Source organism: Platichthys flesus, chromosome 16 (assembly GCF_949316205.1).
Source record: "Platichthys flesus chromosome 16, fPlaFle2.1, whole genome shotgun sequence".
NCBI lineage: Eukaryota > Metazoa > Chordata > Actinopteri > Pleuronectiformes > Pleuronectidae > Platichthys > Platichthys flesus.
The window spans coordinates 20,843,197-20,863,600 of NC_084960.1; the positions used below are offsets into that span (position 1 = coordinate 20,843,197).

Genomic DNA, 20,404 nt, shown 5'->3' on the forward strand with positions numbered 1-20,404 from the left:
AGTGCGCTGCAGGACGATGTGCTCTGCACAATGAAGTGCGCCACAGGACGATGTGTGCAGCAGGATGTTGTGCTCCCGCAGGACGATGTGTGCCGATGTGCGCCCCAGGATGATGTGCAATGCAGGATGATGTGCGGTGATGATGATATGCGCCACAGAATGATGTGCGCCGCAGGATGATGTGCGCTGCAGGATTATGTGCGCTCTAGGACAATGTGAGCGGATGTGTGCCCTAGGATGATGTTTGCGGCACGGTGATGTGGGGTGATGTTGTGCGCTGCAGGGTGATGTGCGCCGCAGGATGATGTGCGCAGCTGGATGATGTGCGCCCCAGGATGATGTGCTCTGCAGGATGATGTGCTCTGCAGGATGATGTGCAACGCAGATGACTTGCGCTGCAAGATGATGTGCGGTGATGATATGCGCCACAGGATGATGTGCGCCGCAAGATGATGTGTGAAAGTGAGAAAAAAACACCCTAAATATGTTCAGAACCTAAAATAAGCTTTCTTCTACAGAAGCGTATTACATTCACTACTCAAAAAAGATAAATGCCCAAACAAATTAAAAATAAAAGTGAATGCAAGATGCTTCCGTATTCTTCTGTTGATTCTTTTTTTTTTTTATCTTGCCATTGAAATAGGCCATCACTCCTCAAAATAACTTCGCGACTTTAATGCTGTATCTACACCCACATACATAAATCGATTTTATCCTGTATTGTTAAATGTTAGAATATCAAATTTAATCAAAAGGCTGTTATGTGGGGTGGAACTTCTAGCTCTAGGTCCAACCCTCCTCCTTTATCCGTGCTTGGGACCGGCAAAATCATCCAAAACAGATACTCTGGCAGAGCAAGTTATTTTTTTCTGTCTTCTTAAGTTTGGTTTAGTTTTCAGGGCCCTGAAAGGGTTCAGTTTCACCACGTTCCACACGAGAAGTGGACTCTGCATCGATGCAGAGTCCACATGAAAAATATGCACAACACTGTACAGTACAGCCCCCGCGGAGGGGCTGAAGAGCCGCATTCTGATCCAGAGCCGCGGGTGGCCGATGTGGGGAACCGAATTTGTATGGTGTATTGGCCTTTTTTTTTTTTGTCTGCTGTGGCAGCAATGTCCATCACTTTCAGCTGTCCTCTGCAAACACTTCCGTTGTCGTTTCTTCTCTATTAGCAGCTCGTTTGTCTGTTTGCTGCGCGTTTCTGTAATGTGTTGTGTTGTGAACTTGATGAAGATTTTGTGTTACTTTGCCTGTGCTTTGTCAACTTGCATGTGTTTTCTTAAGTTGCTGTTTGTTGAGCTCTCAGGGCCACCTCACTACTGTCATGTTGGTTGATATCAGTTGATATCAGTTGTTAATGTAATAACGTTAGTTGTTTGTTTGTTACCGTTATAACATTACATTACTGCTGATGATGTAGCGAGTGGTGTAACAATTTCTAGGGAAGATTTTCTAGATTAAATTGGGATTGGGCTTCAATCCTCAGTCTTCCCCGTCTGCTTAGGTATAAAGTGGATGATAGAGATTATGGACATCAGTGTCAGGATCCCACTGATGATTTTGCAGTGTGTGTTTGTGCACTAAAGTGTGTCGAAGCTGGGAAATGTATTTGTCGACCCAGATGTCATGTTAACTGCACTGCTCATTGGAGCTGTAGCCATCTTGCTTTGTAGACTTAGTTGGAGGGACAACAGTTTCACAGGGAGCGACTCACGTGCACCAATATGCACACACATGCACTAACATGCACACACATGAACAAAGATGAACATGTGAAGGGAGTATATCATTACTCCACTATATCTTCATAATGAGAATAGTTTTTGGCTGCTGTACATATAACCTTTAAGAGTATTTACTATAGAGTAATACTGCACCTGTATATTAACCTATGCTATTATAAAGTAGACAATTTACTATTTTATACAGACCTTGTGGGTTTTCTTGCATATTATATAAATATAATGTGTACAACTGCTATAAATATATGGCATATGTAGCTAGAAAAGAAAAAATAATGTAGTTCTATGTAAATGTATGTACTGCGCCACTGCTGACGAGAACTAAATAATATTTGAATTATTAAAATATACATTTTCTCAGTTTGATTCAAATTTTATTGAAGCTTGCAGAGATCCCATCAGACAAACTTGGGAAGACCCCAACAATTTATGAAACATTTAGTATCCTTGAGAATTTAAACGATAATATCAAATTAAAGTTATGTTGTTGACCCTCGTACCCACTCTGAGAAATAAAGCGCTGCTGAGCTTTTCCTACCACAGTGTCATTTATTTAGCTGTAACAATATTAATATCAATCCATATATTGATGCCAGTACCAAAAACTGAATATGCATAAGCAAATAAATACATCAATCATGGATAAAGAAGAAAAGAATGCCAGCTCACCGTAATAATAAAGTAAAAGGACAATAAAAAGCAGAGACTTCTTAACAACAGAGACAAAACAGATCAAAGCTCTTAGAATTTTGCCAATTACTTGGACTTGCCCGACACCATTACACCAAACTCCTGGATAGAGATTTCTTTGTTTATGTACTGCTGTAGTTGGCGATTTGTGATGTGCCCAAGACGCAACGCATCATCGATGGAGAACTTTTGCCCAGATTTTCTGTCGTGAAGAACTGAGGATTCCCCCTTAGGACCTTTGACTGAGATCTCCTCCCAGTCACACTCCTGGCTCTGCAGGTTGACAAACATCTTCCAGTCGATAAGGCCTAGCTTGAAGGCCTCTTCTGGTCTCATCTCTTTTCCTGAATCTGGATCAATGACAACAATAGACCTGCGGAGATGGCTCTCTCTCTGCTCCCTCTTCATTCTCACTGCTGCCAGGTTCTTTTGTAGCCTTTCGATTTCGTCATCCTTTATGGAGGTTACGCCCCTAAGTTCTGTGAGTTCTCTCTGCAGTGAATCAAGCCTCAACTCCAGGTTCTTTCCATCCTCCCTTGGTGCAGACTCAGTAATAAGACGAGTCTCTTTACTGGTAATCTCAATCTCAGACCGGAGCTTGCGTATCTCATTCTGCATCCTTTGGTTCTCTAGCTGCACACGGTTACTTTCATCACGGATGTAGTCCAGTTCTTTAGAAGACTTGGTGTTAGAGAACTCCATATCTGAGAGTCTGGATGTGAGAGTGGACATCTCTAGGTCGAGGTCACGTCTTCTCCTTTTCTCTTCTTCCAGGGTCCTCTTCAGGTTTTCAATCTCAATCTCAGCTTCTGGGTCCCTTTCAACTTGGACTTTCTCGGTGCGGACAACTCTTTCCTTCACGTCAATCTTCTCTAGGGTGATTTGCTGCTGGATGAGGGCATTTAACTCTTTCTCAAGCAGGGTGCGTTTGTGCTTTTCTTCATCAAGCTGTAGTCTAAGGATGGAGTGCTCCTTTTCCTGCTGGGGATCCTGCTGCAGGACTACCTTCTGTTTGACCGTCACCTTCTCACGGTTCTCCTTGTCACGGAGCTCCAGTTCGTTAAGTCTGATCCGAAGCCTCTGAATCTCCAACTCTGCATCACGCCTCGCCTTGCGTTCACGCTCTAGTTCCTCCAATTGCAGATCCAGGTCAGTCTTCTTTCTTTGCAGCTGGTAAAGCTCCGTCTTCAGGCTCTCCTTTTGTCTCTGTTCAGTGTTGATGTTTTGTGAGAAGGTGTCGCACTCTGATCTGAGGAGAGGGTCTTCTTCCATCTTGACCACTTCTTTTTGAACAATCTTCTCGCGAACCTGAGAAAGATCGATTTTCCTCAGTCTAATTTTATCTTCATGGTTTGATCGTTCGGCCTCAAGGTCGAGGCGTTTCATCTGTTCATCAGCCAACTTCCTTTTAAGAGTCTCAATCTCCTCCTTGGTCTTGGGATCTTCTCTGTACTGCAGCACTTCATTTACCACCTCCTTTGTCTGCACTTGGGGCTTGGTGTTCTTCCATCTTTGAATTTCGTCGTTCAGCTGGCGTATTTCCATCTCAGATTTCTCAGTCTGGTGGGTTTTATCTACAATTTCATTGCGAAGTCTCTCGAGTTCTCTTTCAGTCTGTGGATCTGTCTTATATTTGATGACTTCTTTGATGAGCTCTTTAATTTCGATTTGAGGCCCTCTGTTCCTCAGCATGTTCAGCTCATCCTGCAGGGATCTAAGATGAAGCTCTGCATCTTTATAGCGTCTCTGATGCTCCACAAGTTCAAGCCGGAGATTGGCCACCTCATTCTCAGCCTTGGGGTCAGGACGGACAATCTCCCGTACTTTCTCCTGAATAACAACCTTAGATTTCTCCTCCTCTAGACTGGTAATTTTCCTCTGCATGTCAGCCTTTTCCCGCTGTGATGATCTTCTTTTGTTCTTCTCATCTTCATACTGTCTCCTGAGGTTTTCTACCTCCCTTTCAAAGGTAACATCTTTATCTACTTTCACCACCTCTTTGATGGAAATCTTCTCCTCTGCCATTGCCTTCTCCTTCTCCAGCCTTCGTAGCTTCTCCTGAAGAAATTTCAATTCATCCTCCAGCTGCGTCCTGCCATCCGTTTCCTTCTGCCTCCGGTCAAGGAGAAATCGATATTCTGTTTCAAGTTGGGGGTCATTCTGAACTTTTATCACCTCTTCTTCAATGATTACCTCTTGTTCCCTGCTCTTCTCCTCAGCCAGAAGTGTCACCTGCTTTTGAAACGATATCAGATCATTGTCTTTCAGCAACTTCTGCCTTCTTAACTCATCCAGGTCCTCCCGAAGCTTGCGCACATCCTCCTCCTGACCCCGGTCTCTTTCTATTCGCAGGACCTCCTTCACAGTATATTGCTGTGCCCCTTCTTTTACCTCTGTCTCAAAGCCGCGCAGCTTTAACTTTAGCACTTCAAGGTCATTCTCCAGAACATGAGTGGTGCGGCGTTCTTCTGAGAGTTTCTGCTGGACTTTATGAATCTCTTCATCCAGCTGGGGGTCAGGAACCTTTTTAATTAGCTCCTTTTTGACAATTGTATCCTGGGGCTTCTGTCCTTCGAGGACATAGATGTCTGTCTGCATGGTCTCAATTTCTTTTTCTAGCTGCTCCCTCCTCTGGACCTCATCATCCAGCTGCTTCTTGATTCTCCAAGGCTCTCCTTGGCTAGCATGGACTGACTTGACATTTGTCGCCTGGATCATGGGAACCTCAGGTTGCTATAGAGGGACAGTCATTAATATTATTATTTTTATTAATCATTTCTTATGATGTTGCTGTTATTGTTGCTAACATTATTATGAGGAAATGTTTCACCTGTTTGAGAAGACCATCTGCAAACTCCAGATTCTGCAATCTTTGACTGTTCACAGCATTCACCTCAGTAAACTTAGATTCAATTGCAGCTTCCTGCAAACATTGAAATAACATATTATGAATAGTACATGAAGTAAATCCTGCCAAAGTTCTTACATTGGTTTATAAACTTCTTAAATTCCAATAGTATTCAACAGCACCACAAACGAACTGCAGCCTCCAAATTGTCTATTAAGCTGCTCAAGTAAAGAACTGAAACTACCAATAACCAGATGACCCCTGAACAATTTAACAAAAAGAAAACATTATATCCTTAAGACAGCAGGATTTATTTCAGGACTGCTGTGTTAGAAAGAATTAGTTTGAACAAGCAAGTTGACCAAACAAGTATTTTCCAGGGGTTCTGTGGGGTTAGGGTTAGGATATCTCAGCCTGTAAGGCTTTATATTTGTCATTATTTATGACATGGTAAATGGTAATTGGACTGCTTTTAAGTGGCGCTTTTCACATTCAGACACATTCAAACACCACTCCTCTCTGCAGCACTTTTTCTAACACACACCATTCACACATTGCTGGCACAGCAATTTAGGGTTCAGAGTATTGCCCAATGACACTTTGGCATGTGGACTGAAGGAGCCAGGGCTCTAACCTCCAACGTTCTCATTACTGGACGACCGGCTCTACCTCCTGAGAGCTGAGCCACAGATGCTGCTGGCTGACATCGATATAAAGGTCATGAAAGCTTGATAGTTGGGCCTCACCTCTGACTTGACTCTATTTGCAGGTGATTCCAATCTGCTCCTCTTGTATGTCTGAGGCACAAGTCCATCCTCCAGATCGAGAATAGATCTGAACTTCTCCGTTTCGACCTCGTAGTCCTACAAACAAGATAGCATTATTTGTACACTTTAAAAGTCTTGATTTGGTAGCAAAATCTCTTTAAAATCTCTTACTTTGACAGCGTGTTGGTAAAGTTGGGCATTTTTGGAGATGTTGTTCAAGTCAGACTCCTTTCTTGCAATATCAGAGAGCAAGTTCTGTAGAAAATTAAAAAGTTGTTATAAGCATTTTTCTACAGACCAATTGGTAGAGCAATCTGCTACGCAACGAAACTCTGCAGAGCATGTATTGCCCTATTGCTTTTACACTCTCACCCTCTGATTCTTCAGTTTGGTCTCCAATTGTCTTGAGTCATCACTTTCTTTAGCCTCGTAGTTTGGGACACGAGACAGCCAACTGTTCAGATTGTCATAATCATTTCGATAATTGTTGTACGACATCTTGGCTCTCTGCAGGCTTTGAGACCTGCAACACACAGCAAAACGGATCAACATGCAGATCTTATGTTTAAGTCTATGTTGTATGAGTGTTTGTAGTAAAATTTTCAGTTACTTTTTTCCAATAACTACAGATGTACAACTCTCAGATAATGTTCCCTCTTTGCCCTGACCCTCTTACCTGGTATCAATCTGCCTGTTGAGGTTGTTGAAGCGCTTGTTGAGCTTCTGAACATCACTTTCCTGCCTCTCAATGTCGGGGCAGTGCTCTTGGAATTTGGTAGCCATGTTGTCACAGCTGCCTTTGGCCAAGCGCAGGTTCTGCTCTGTGTCAGAGATCACTGACCTCTTGGACCTCAGGTCGGAGCCAATATCCTAAGGGTAGCAAATTAGACAATTTTAATTGGATACCATAATGTGGATTTCTTAATTCTAACACTTCCATTTGTGCAATTAATTCACTTCATATTTGCTAATAAGGTCACCATCTTTTCACTTGTTAGTGACAAATTTGTTGATGAACCTCCATCAATTTATTGGCCTGAGTTTTAATATCAATAAATGTTTCCTTCCTTTCTTTCTTCCCTCCCTCCCAAGCCTTCTCTGAGTTTCTTCGGAGTAAATTGGTACCCTAACGCCGGGTTCACACCGGACGCGGAAGCGACGCCGAAGCGAGGCGTAAGCGCAGCGCCAATCCTCTGGCTCCCATCCACTCCCATGTTAAATCGATGTGCTGAACACACCGGACGCTGAAGCGTAGCGTTGCGCCGCGGCTGCCTCGCGCCGTGCAGCGATCGTTTCGGCGTCGAGTCTATTTTTTCCGCTTGATGCGAGCGTATCGTGACAGGAAACACACTGATTTTAAACGATATTGACGACATATTTTATATGATGTAAATAATCAAATATGCATCCCATACTTTGTATTCACCTTCTGTTGTCCAGGAGTTTTAATTTTACCACTTTTACCGACCACATTATTAAATGTTCCCCTCTGCCCATCCACTACAGCCACACAAGCAGTCAAAGATAAAGAGAGAGAGAGAGGGGGGTGGGGGGTGGGGGGGGGTGAACCCGGCGTAACCCTCTGCTCCGCTGTGAGTTTATCTGATAATTTACTCATTTACCCATTGTTTGATACTGAGTGTATTACATATTTGCACACTATATATATTATATCATATGTTTATTCCTTCCACCAAATGAATGTGTAAGATGGATTTTCTGCCACGTAAGACATCTATAAAGCTGATTGTTGTTCTGGTTTGCAAGTCTCTTTGGTTCTCGATGCAGCACCACCAAATGTTGTTCATTTTAATATTTCAATCTCGTAAAATGGAGACCTGCTGATTACGACGCTGCTCCATAGAACTTCAACTCGTCAAAAAAGTTATTATTCAAATTACTTGCATGTCCTGGTGTCAGTTAGTGTAGTGCATCATTCCAATGTGTGCTAATTCATTTAAGAACTTACTGCAAGCTCCCGCTGTGTTTTATCCAGTGAGGAGAGGTCAGCTGGAGCAACCTCCTCCCTGGCCAGCTTATTCTCGTAGGTAGAAAGAAAAGTCTTTCCATTCTGAAGGGACGTCTCCAGCTGGTTGGAATTCTTCAGTCTAAAACAAAGTGCAAATATTAGATTTTAAAACTATTCAGAAACCGAAAAGCCTGAGGAATACATCTCCCCTACAACCAAAAAACTATAAAATCCTGAGATGCATATCAATCCCTTACTTCTCCTGAGAGCACTGAAGAAGCTCTTCGATCTTGGCGTACTTGTTGTTGGCCTCATCCACCTTGCTGTGAAGCTGAGGAGAACTGTTACAATTCGGGTTGGCGACCAAGAAGTTCTTTGCCTCCTTTGCTTTAGAGGATTTCTCTGGTTCAATCTTACTGACAGCTGCAGCAATGTCCTGAAACGTAAAAAATCACATTAACACTCTACCTTCGTTTTTTGGGCTGAATTGTGAGACGTGAGATCAAACACAATCACTGTAAATGAATCTCATACCCTCATGTCCTGCAAGCGGTCAGCGCTGTCCTGCAGTGGCCTGTTCTGCTCCAACGGAGGGCGCACTCGTGCATAAATGGCCTTCTCCTGTTTGTCCAGGTCACTGACAACCTTATCTAGACTGGCCATCAGCTGGCGGCACTGCTGCTCCTGCTTGTCTGTGGTCACATACAGTCACACACAGAGCATGATGAACTGTGTACTTTGGATTGATCTGCTCGCTTCAGTGCCACAGCATGAGGCAACAAAACCTGTTCATCTTAAATATTTGTTAATTACTGTGGTTTTGTTTCAGGCCAAATTACACCAGAGTTCAAGCAAACCTTTCACAGCTGAATAACAGCATTGTACGTTTATGTACATACTGTAAACAGTAAAAGGCAGTGCACCATTTGTTGATCATTTAAAGGATGGTTTCGGTTTAGTACTTTAGTACTCATATTTTCATAGTTTTGCCAACTGATCATTGTTGGTTGTGATAATATTTTACAACACACATGTAACACTGAAAGGTAAACTTTCTGTAAACTGTGATGGATGTTTACAACTGTATGTTTGACTAATTATTTTACAGTTAGTTCAATTTGGCTAAAATCTCCATCTCACTACTCCTGTTTCTTCATCCACTGGACTCTGATCTTATAGCAGGTATCGCCGTAACTATGAATAATATATATAATGCATTTTGTTTTTGCATCTCTCTTGGTTAAAACGACTGACCTTACTGAATTATAAGACATCACATAATAAAAACATTTACCACCTACTGCAGATACTCATCACCCTTGTTAGCTTGTGATAATTTAGCTTTCATAATTCAACATTATCTATAAGTTATTGTGTCCGCCATTGTTATTATTATTATAATACAAATATCATGTTGTAATGTGAATAAACAATGATTTGTTAGGGCATATATCGATTGAAATGATAACAGGCCTGGAGACAGGACCTGGACTTATGTAGTGAGGACCCACCTTAAAGTTCTTATCATTTCCTTAGAAAATTAGCAGCAAATGAAACAGCCATAAATCAAGTGACACATTGTCACCAGGGCTTTTGTAGGGCTGGGGTCCTCCGACCTAATCCAGCCCTGACAAAAGTGAGCCCTGAAATCACACTAGTTGCCTCCTCTGTTATATTCTAAAATATGACCTATTTTTCTGAAAGCAACACCTAAATTAAGTTTTCTAAAAGTTGTGATGTGTTCTGTACCAGTTCCACTGTCCTTCTTCAGCTCATCGTAGCGTTTCAGCATAGTTGACTTGCTGCTTGCCATCTTCTGTTTGACAGCCTTTTGTTGGGCGGCCAGACTGCAATCACAACAACATAAACCACAGTTACAGCCTACAACTAGAATACCATGTTGGAGTTCATCCACTACATGTCTTTGTACAAACACGTGTGGATTTGTGCACACTCACTTGTCAGTGATGGCCACAGCCTCAGGGTCAGTGGGTGGGGTCAAGAAGCAGACAGCTGGTGCGGTGAGTTTACGTCCGGCTGCGTCCTTCACATCCCATTTTGCCCCATTGTTTCGGAGCAGGGCATACCTCTCCCCACGCAGAATCTGACCCTACATATGTCCAATATCACAATCTGTTAACTTTCTATACCATTTCATATTTTGTGCAATATTTAATAAGTGCCATAACTAGAAAATATTTTATTTTAATATTATTTATTTTAATATTTATTGTTTGTGTCTTCTTTAAACTGTCTGTTGCAATTTATAAGTCACATACAGCTCACCAGATAATTTCAAGAGATTATCCATTCAATGTGAGCATATATCAGTATATGCGTACGTGTATCCAATTCTGTAAACTGGCCCCTTTCTTACTAACAACGTTTTCTTGGTGAGGAGTGTAATGTTCCTTTTCCATATAAAACAACTTCAAAAATAACATTTATTAGGTAATGGCAGCAACAATCCGAAGATGGTTGTACTCCAAAAACACATGACGTACCTCATCTGTGTCAAACTCACACAGAGCTTCAATGGGCAGCAGCTTCTGTGGTGTTTCTCTGCGGTACTTCAGAGGTAACACCTGCTGGCTGCGCTTCTGAAGAGCCTTGACCCGCTCATCGAAGTGGTCCATGGCCTTGGATTGGTCCTACATACACAAACACACACAAATAGACACACACACAGCATATTACCTCTTTAGTAAAAGGAGTCATTGCCACTTGGTTGTCACCCATCTTATCCATGTTGAGATAAATAAATACTCACATCTAGCTCCCTGATGAGACCATCCATCTGATATACATCTTTGAACTCTGGGTTGTACTTCTGGTTAACCTCTGTATCCAGCCGCTTCAGCAGGTCCTGAGTGTCACGAGCCTCCTTCTGGAACTGAACCGACACACACACAAACATTTAACAGGGGAAGCTCACCAGTGAGTGTGTGTGTATGTGTGTCTTGTGTCCTGGTGTACATGTGTGTCTAACCTTGTGGTACTCATCCATGTGTTTCAGGTGGTTTTCCTCACAGATGAGCAGGTTCAGGTACTCCTTCCAGTCAGCATGGACCGCCTCCATATGAGCCTGTCAACAATGTGTGTGCGAAATAGGAAGTGAAGCCACTTTACAAGTGAGGGACATTCTGAATACCACAAGCAGACCATAGTGCTGCAGTGACAAATATATTTTGTAACTCGAATACAATTCTAAAGTGGGTTAGTTTAGCACTTATTTCCGCTCTCTTCCCTTTCAATAACTACCACAATCTCACATCAGGAGAGACTCACTTCCCACAAATCACATATACACAGGTGCTCTGTGTTTGTTCCCCTCCATAGTCAGAGAAGGGACATAATGGAAGATCAGTCGAAAAAAGGGCAGAGGAGAGAAAGAAACTTAAGGAAACTCTGGATGGGACTCAGATTGGCCTTAAATGTACAAAAAAAAAATTGGCATTCTTCAAATGTTACGTATCAATTACAAAATATTCTTAAAGAAATCAATCCATCATCAGGTACTTAATTTAGAAATCATCTGGAGATGGAGAAACTGAATCTAACTTGGCTGGATCCTTGGGAAATCCCACAGGAACCGTTAATGTTGTGGGGAGCCACATATTTCTGTACATGTAGCAAGGAAAGAGTCAAATGACAGATGAGTCTGTACCTCAATGACATTTTTCCCTGGATGCTCCGCGGCGATCAGCTTCTCTCCATCGTCATTCAACTTGGTAATGGTTGCCTCCTTGGACTCCAGACATTTGCTGATGAAGTTCTGTTAGAAGTTAAATAAACATGCTAAGTTTCTCCATGTTATCTAAATGCAGCTTGTTTTTAAGTGCTGTGTGATCGCCCCTACCTCATACTGCCGCTGGCGGGCGGGGTAGTCGAGGTTGGCGTCGCTCCAGTCGTAGTTGATCCTCTCATCCGCCTGTTGGTCCATCCAGTAGAGCTCATTGGTGCAGCGCTGCATGTAGTCCCGCAGACTCAGCAGGTGGCGCTGACGAGCGCTGGAACTGGCCTAAACAAGGGATAGAGAGACTTAGATGTCATCAACAGTTACACCTCATTTCCAAACCTTTAGACACTGGAAAACTCTGATGCATTTTAAAACTAAAAAAATAGTAGAGTGAATGTTGCCTAGGTAACTCATGGGAAACACAGCTTTGACATGGCGAGATAGGGCATTAGACTTGGTGTAGGTATGCCCTCTCAGAGCACCCTCTAGCTTTCTTCTTGTCAACAAATCCAATGAAAATACCCCCCAAAAAAAACCCTCTGTCTGTCTATGGGTCTCAGTTCCAAGATCACTGGTTTCAGTGAATGCAAATCCACAGAGCTCACTTATACTAACAATAATCCACATTTGGCAGCCAGACAGAGTTTGCAGGACTGGATCAAAATAAACTACAGGGTGTGTGTTTGGGTTGATGGTGATGACAGAACATGTTGCCCAGTGCAACAGTATAGCTAATTTGATGTGTGTTCATTACCAGCAGTTTGTTGTACTTCATCTGGAGGCCACTGATGTATTCCTGAAGAAACAACAGACGCAGAGATTAAAGACAATTGTTTAAGAAGTTCAGTTTTGTGGTTGTTTAACATATTCAACTTATGCTATTTAGCTGTTGTGACAAAATGTTTACATTGTGAGTCTTATAAGTGACAACATAAAGTTTACCATCAGGTAACACAGTTTTACTACTGCTATGATCACTATTAATAGTCAGCACCGATCCAGATGTCATTCATTCTTTGTGGTTTGCTGTTTGTACCTTGTCACCGCTGGTGGAGAGGTGAGGAGCCAGAGCCTCCACCTCACTGTGGAAGATGTTGTGTTCCTCCACCTCGTTCTCCACAGAAGGCAGGTCCTGTCCAAAGCCCTTGTTTTTCAGGTTGTCCTGGGCAGGGAGACAAAACAACACATTTCAGTCCCCTCCACTTAAAAGTGTGAAACAGCTTGGGCTTTACTTGGTCTCCTTCAGCTATTAAAATTACCTTATAACCATGTATATTATATTTCGATAAATGTAAACCGAGGGACAATCAAATATAAATGTTAGTGTTGCACTGAACTGGTGTTGAATTTGTTACCGAATTTTTAGAACGTGGAATGAATCCCAATAGTCAAGGTTGCTATATTATACATAAAACTTATTTAATCTAATATCATTTAGAATAACTGTCCTACTCTAAAACATATATTACACATCTGGTTTCTTTTGCAGAATTATTGCCTGTCAGTGGCATCGATTTTGCACCTGATCAGTTTTTTTGTAATTTACTATGGAAGTTAATCTTAACTGGTGTACATTACAAGTGTGTGTGCTTAACACTTTCAATGAAAAGATATTAACATCAGGAAAGTGAGTTAACAAGATACCGTTAATCAAGATCTATTGTTTTATATGCTTTAGCCATTTCAGTCAAGTACCACCCCATCACCATCATGTGGAAAGTGCTCTAGCTGGATTAGGGCGGATCAAAGAGGTTAATGACGGAGCCAGAGTGGCAGGCACAGTGATTGAAGGGACATATAGGTTTCCTACCATTTTCTCATCCATCATGTTGCCCCAGTTGATGCTGGGCATGCCCTCAGTGCGAACCAGGTGGTAGATACGGTCATGGTCCTCTCTCAGCTTCATCACCCTCTCCCGCAGTTGTCTCATGCTGAATAAATACACATTAATAACATCAATACCTAATGTTCATTAAATTCAGTATTATATTTTAAACAAGCTGTGTATACAAGTGATGCAAATAATTGTGATTTTTTTTTTTGTGTTAAAATGACAAGTGACAGAAAGAGAAAAAAAAGGCTCTGTCTTTTTGATTCTCCAACAATGATCAGCAGCACTATGCATGCTGTAGGTGGTTATAAGTACTTTCACCCCCTCAATGTTTTTTCAAACCAAGCCTTTACATGTTTGTGCAAGTCACACCACAGCCATTAATTAAGACTCAATGATTTGAACACTGGCTTTTGCTGTATATGATCATTTACAGTCACTTTTCTTTCACATCTATAGTTTGAGATTATTTCTACTGATGTTTAACGAGACTGGTGCTGTCAATGCAACATTGATTTTTTTTATTAAATGCTAGAAAACGGGAATATACTCATAGAGCTGCTACAAGGCTTTAAATGCGATACATTTCTGCAGGAAGTGATTGGTTTCATTGACAGTGATCATTTTCAGGAAAAACATGTAAATCCTTTCACTTAGTGAAAATGTCCTAACTCTTGACCGGGAAGTGTTTGATGTTGTCATTCTCAGACAAGAAGCAAGGGGCTGTAGTGCACCACTATGATAACATTTTAAGTTTAGGTAAGAGTAATTAATTAACTAACCATTCATGTTTTCTTTTGTGATAATGGTTATTTATCCTTCGATTCAAAACACAGGTTACATATTTTGTGTATTAGCAAGCTATATATCATTACTGTCATATTTCTTTTGAATAGGAATTAAAAAAAATGTTAATGTGTGAAAGGTTTTCTGCCACAGAGGATTTAGGAAGTCAGGTGAGGGAATAAAAAGAGACTGCATACAAAGCATGGTTGTGTCAATCAGAAAATTCAGCAGCTGCGTACTACTTACTCCTGCTCTATCATCTCAGCCTGTGGATGCTGGAGACGTTTGGCGTTCACGGCATCCTCATCCAAGCCAATGAGCAGCTCCAGAGAGTTGAGGATTCTCTTGTTGGTGTCATCCTGATACAGCGGTGTCTTCCCCTCATTGATCTTACTCACATCCTGCAGCAGAAGCACAGAGGATTTAACAGAGTCAGTCTGGTGCTGTCAGGGAAAAGCTGCTGGCTACAATTTCATGTCAAAGCAAACACGGGCTGCAGCAGAATAAACACAGGAGATAGAGTTAAGATCTTAGTCTGAAATTGCTAGAGAGGAGCAGTTCAAATATGTACACTATTTACTGTCTTATCTATCAGTGATGTTCAGCTTTGAGTTGAGTTTTTGTTGATGATATTCTCAGAGTGTTCAAACTTAGTTAGTAACAAAATAGAGAAGATCCAGTTTATTAACTAAAATACCAAGAGGAGCCGCTCCCAGCAAAAAAATACATTAACTCTAATTACCCTTACTAAAACATTTAAACCAAACTGTGGATTGTAGTAAAACAAGGGTCACATCTGAAGTCTGAGAACACAAACGTCTGTATGTTTGTAAATGGATACAGAAAAACTGCATAATTCAGTTTATCATAATTATGTCTTGTATGTCTTGTAGGGTTTGGATTGAGAAAGTCACACAATAGTCTTCATTATTCAACAAGTAAATAAAAGAGAGTGAAAAGATGACACATGGTGTTAAGGACGGCTGTGGCTGAGGGGTAGAGTGGTTCGTTTACCCTCTGATGGGTCTAAATGTAATTTTTTTTTACACTTGATCACTTAATAAAAACCAAATTTGATTTTGACAAATCACTCCTTTTATTTGTACCTGATATCAAATTGTGAGTATCAATAGATGTTGGATGCTGTTTGGAGACACTATAATTAGACTGTACCTTATTGAGGTTCTGCTCCACATCATAGATGTTCTTCTCCACTTTATCTGCATTCCTCTGCAGCTTCTCGATCAGGGCACTCAGCTCTGTGGAGGGAGCCCTGGAAGACAATGAAAGAAAGTGAGACGCTGCGTGTTACAACCACAAGTTGTCACTGTTTCCCACCTAAAGTTTCCACAAGAGACACGATACTGCAGCTTTGCATGTGTAGGTCTACTGGGCAGCACAGTGACACCTACTGTGTTTACATATCAGAAAGTCTATGGAAACTTTCCAGTCAAATAGTATTTATAGCTTGAAGGCCTAAGGGGATATGCATTATGAGTATGTTCTCTAAAACACACACTGGCACCAAAACACTATTGTTAAAGCAATTACATTTAACTGATAAGTTGTTAATAAATATAATAACGATTACATGGAACACGGAGTGGATCGAGCTTCTCAGAGGTGAGGATTTTCTCTGTGTCATATCACATATATAAAATCAACATCAGTGGGTTTTGGACTTCTGGTTGAATAAAACAGTTTGAAAGTTGTGGCCATGGTGCAACAAGAGAAGCAACCGTAAGACATTATAGGGAGTGCAGCAAATACCTTTAATAATCTACACAGACAACAGCAAATTAGGCTTCAGAAACAACCCATATGCTTTGGTTTGTTTCCAAAGAACTGAGAGCTAACCCTATGATATGTATTGTCACTGTGCACATCAATTGTCATAATAGCTGGAAGCTTGTTTTTATAGACATTAATGACTTGATGAGGCAGGTGAACTCCTTATATTCACTGCTTTATCTCCTGCAGGATCTAAATACCAAACAGATGACTCACTTCTTTTTTTCTGTGAATCAAACCTGAGACACAAGAGCTGACATACTGTCAATACCCAACCCTCAGTTGAAAATTTGCTAAGTTTTCTCACTGATTGTTGTGTTCTACATGTAAAATGAACTTTGGGGTCAGCAAAGGCAGCGAGGAGACAAAAGTAGCTTTATAACACAAACAGCTGACATCACTCCTTTAAGTTCAGCAAACTGGCCCAGCAGGTTGCCTCCTGATATATAGTGCAGCAAACACACCTCGACCAATCAGAGTGACAGCTATCACCCACATGCAGGGTGTGTCTGAGTGCACGCTCAGGGCCTCAGTTTATTGTGCTAACATGGAACCGGATCGAAACATCTGCAACATCACTTCTGACCTCAGAAGCAGATTGACACCAGAGCCTGGATGATATATTAGCTCAGCTGATCTTAGCTTTTCAAAGACACTGTCTGCATGTATGATAAGTAACATGAAAATGCAGGGACGTCATTTGAAATTGAAATGACATCATAGCAAATTGGTGTTCAAAAAAAAATGTAAGAGACTCATTGTGAGTAAAATCAGACCAATACTTGTGAGGCAGATAATGATTTATTGATAATGTCTCAAAAACAAACGTGTATGATGAGGAACACACTTGTCAGTAGTCTTTGGTGGACAACATTTAACAGATCAGTGCATGTACTGAAACTGATCCCCCTACCTCTTTGATGAGTTGAAAGAAAAAGCAATTATTGTTATCTAATTTAATAAAGTCTCCAAAGGAATTTACGCATCAGCATCGTACCACAGTATTGGGTAACAGCAGCTGTTAAAGGGAGTAAGAGACAGCAGTAAATGTAAGCAAGAAACACCCTACATCAAAACGATCCAAGGTGTGTGTGTGTGTGTGTGTGTGTGTGTGTGCGTGTGTATGTGAGACTGTCCATGTCCATCACTTCAAACTCACCACCTATCACATCACACACACGCATGTCAACACCCATTCACCATTTGCACACAAGATATGTAACTCCTGCTGAGTGCACGCTGGACACTGACTTTAATTGCAGAAGCCTTTGCTGCTTTTGATATGAAACAAGTTTGTACAAGTGTATCCTGCAGAGCTCTGCACAAGTGGCAGGGAATTTGTCTTTTGAGGCTCATCCAGATGAAAAACACCCTTGAGGAGGTTTCAGTGAACACAGACTCTGGATAGCAAACACGTACTGTTCCCTTTTCTCACTGAAAACCTCAAACCAACAGGTCCTTGTGTAAACACCCCACTCCTTTAAAGACAACCAGTCTCCTAAACCACACGTCTTTGGATTACTGTACAGGACTCAACGATAAACAGCACTGGCTTGTGCAGATCATGTGCAGGAAAATTCATGGCTTCAAATTCAGAACAGATGATAACTAACCCAGTCCAGTCTTCTGAACGAGGGGTCCCACTGAGAGTGTTCAGAGGTGTGTTCAAAGGGAATATATTACATAACAAGAAACAGCAATTTGAAGAGTGTGAAAACAATGCAACGATAATTCCACCCCCTCTGCTGTGTATTCTGTGCTCAAAACTGTTGACAATCGTTTCCACAGAGACACACTGGCTCTAATTCAATGTTTTGACCAAGATTGTGTTGGTTCTGAGAAGACCTGGCACTGGAGCACTAGCTTGAAAAACACAGCTCACATGTTTTCCACAGGGAGAGGGTCAAATTGGAACCAGAAGACTCCAGCACTAAGTCATAGTGGGTGTGGAGGGGTGCTGCTGTTTGTGGGCGTCACAGCAAACCCTGAGGTCTGCTCTGTCTCCACAGCCACTAACCCTGTGTCCCGAAATCATCCCTGTCTAGATAAGGAGAGGGAAAATAGTCCAAAACACAGAGTGCCTCCTCACTGTCTGTCTGTCCGTATAAATTTTCTCTGACATTTGAAGATTAAATCTTTGTGACAGGCTCAAACTAGCATGCCAACAATCATTTTTTGGGATGTGAAGGCAGGAACTAATCTCCTGCTCCCAGATGATTAGGGAGTAATCTTTGGACTTGATGCTTTGTCCTGGGGCTGTCATTGGCCTCGTTCAAACTTACAGCTTGACAGCAACCTGAGATCAAAGCCTTTTTCTCCTACACATACCAACTACAACCTGAATAAGAGGAGTAGCATGAAGAGAATGAAGAGAGCGGAGCTGCATTATTAGGATTCCATTACTGTCAGTTATCTGGGCTATGTGGGAGTTGCCCAGCAGTGATAACAGTTATCTTCACAATGGCATCCTCACTGTCATTTGATAAGAAGAACCAAACAATAATGAATTCAATTTTCATCAATCAGAAACAGGAGTCCTCTGGGGGAGTATTTCTTTAGTCTGTGTAGCAGGTGTGACAGTGGGAGGAACACACCTCACACTTGAGGATCATTATCTGAAGAACAGCTTAGCTGATCCCTGGCTATTTGACACTAGAGGTTATCATTTATGAGGCCGGGAGCCTCTTAGCCTCTGCAGAGTGACAGAGAGCATCGTCACCCCTGAGATTTCAAAGACATCCATACAGAGAGCAGAGTAGAGACAATACATTTGGGATAAATGAAAATGTGCAAAGGCTCCAGGGATAATGAGTTATTAAAGCAATGTCAGTTCTAAAATATTTATCATTTTTCTTTTCTAGGGCAGAAACTGTCCAAAGAGCAGTGAGAGGAGTGTTAGTGATATGGACTGGGCTTGGTGCAGCATTACTGTGGGACAGGCTGTAAGCAGTTTCTCTGGAGGACCGGACTAATACTTATCAAACCAGTTACTACCACTTTTACTACACTGCCTCTCAGCCACACCCTCAGCTCAGTTGGAACAACATTATGCAATCCTATTAACAACTCTCTGTTTTACAGGAAGAGCATACCGATTTTATTCTCTGAAAGGCATTGTATCTCTGTTGAATCATTCAGGAGACTGGCTCGGTCAACCTATACTGGTTAAATTAGGTAAGTTCTCTAAAGGAGACGCCCAGTTCTCTTGTTGCACGTTCAGCCCCGAAACCGTACTCCATTAAAAAAAGCCTGAATAACAAGTGATTTTTGTCCCAGCGCTTGACAATTCAATGGTTTATATAAAACTTGATGTTTTCTTAAATAATACAAAATAATCGTTAATTCGGCAAGAATGTATTCCACCTAGCATCCGTTTCTTATGGCAAAATCATCTTTGTCATTAGATTTCAATACTTTAGACACTTCCATGAGTACATTAGAGGAAACGCTGTCGCTCCGGTGATAAAAGTGAGACATGTGAAATGAAGACAGGCTGGAGGCTTAGCTGACGTTTTCACAGGTGGTTTTCTTCACCGGGAGGAAAGGCTGCTTTACACGGGACGTTTCTAGAACATGTACGTGAAGCAGAACGCCTCCGTAGGGCTGGAGACAGCTCCACTGTTCCCACAGCTGGACAGAGAGGACAGGTGTAAAATGAAAATGTGCTACTTACGTTGGTTTCGGCTGCGTTATGGTGGTGGACTTGCTCTTTTTCTTGAACATGGTGACAGGTCACCTGTCAGCTGCTTCCAACACGAAAACTATCCCAGCAGGACGGGACGAAGCTCGGCTGTGCGTGTGTCCTCTGCTCGGTGTGAGTGTGTCCTGTGTCAAAGTGTCCACACAACCACAGTGTCTTTCAGTGTCACAGTCCCCTCCCACACACACACACAAACCCGAATACACACACATCTTGTAAATTCAGTTTTAGTTTCACCCTCCACCTGTGGACCTGTCAGTCAACACGGGGGGAGGGGTCACATTGCTTGAACGCGCCCCAATTTAATGGAACTTTGAACATGTGCACAGAAAAACACGCGCGCACACACACATACCTGAACTTGTCTCTCTATAGATGTGAGAACACTCTTTGACATAATGCATTCCCTAGCCCTGGACCCTAACTCTAACCCTAAAACCACGTCTTGACCCTCAAATGTCAAATATTCCTATGAATATTTGAGGACCGTTCAAAATGTCCTCAGAATGATGGTATTGAACCAAAGGTAGCCCTAAAG

The 20,404-nt window shown here is 41.9% G+C and overlaps 1 protein-coding gene across 1 annotated transcript; it reads right to left on the bottom strand.

Annotated features, from left to right (window-relative positions):
- Positions 1 to 2,097: 2,097 nt before the first annotated feature.
- On the bottom strand, positions 2,098 to 20,030 carry ppl (periplakin). Its single transcript, XM_062408074.1, has 22 exons — positions 19,840 to 20,030; positions 15,549 to 15,648; positions 14,622 to 14,776; positions 13,569 to 13,689; positions 12,795 to 12,920; positions 12,513 to 12,554; positions 11,879 to 12,040; positions 11,687 to 11,794; positions 11,009 to 11,104; positions 10,790 to 10,912; positions 10,524 to 10,670; positions 9,978 to 10,129; positions 9,769 to 9,866; positions 8,554 to 8,711; positions 8,277 to 8,455; positions 8,020 to 8,158; positions 6,727 to 6,920; positions 6,423 to 6,573; positions 6,222 to 6,305; positions 6,030 to 6,146; positions 5,266 to 5,358; positions 2,098 to 5,168 (listed from the first exon to the last, which is right to left on the bottom strand). The coding sequence occupies exons 1-22, from the start codon at positions 19,887 to 19,889 to the stop codon at positions 2,502 to 2,504; spliced, it is 5,262 nt and encodes a 1,753-aa protein (XP_062264058.1). The 5' UTR covers positions 19,890 to 20,030; the 3' UTR covers positions 2,098 to 2,501.
- Between the last annotated feature and the right edge of the window lie 374 nt (positions 20,031 to 20,404).

Coding starts and splice junctions, on each gene's coding strand:
- ppl (XM_062408074.1), bottom strand. CDS start 19,889: ATGTTCAAGAAAAAGAGCAAGTCCACCACCATAACGCAGCCGAAACCA. Junction 12,921..13,568: donor ACATGATGGATGAGAAAATG/GTAGGAAACCTA, acceptor CTCCCTGCCCAG/GACAACCTGAAAAACAAGGG. Junction 11,795..11,878: donor CCCGCCAGCGGCAGTATGAG/GTAGGGGCGATC, acceptor AACTTCTAACAG/AACTTCATCAGCAAATGTCT.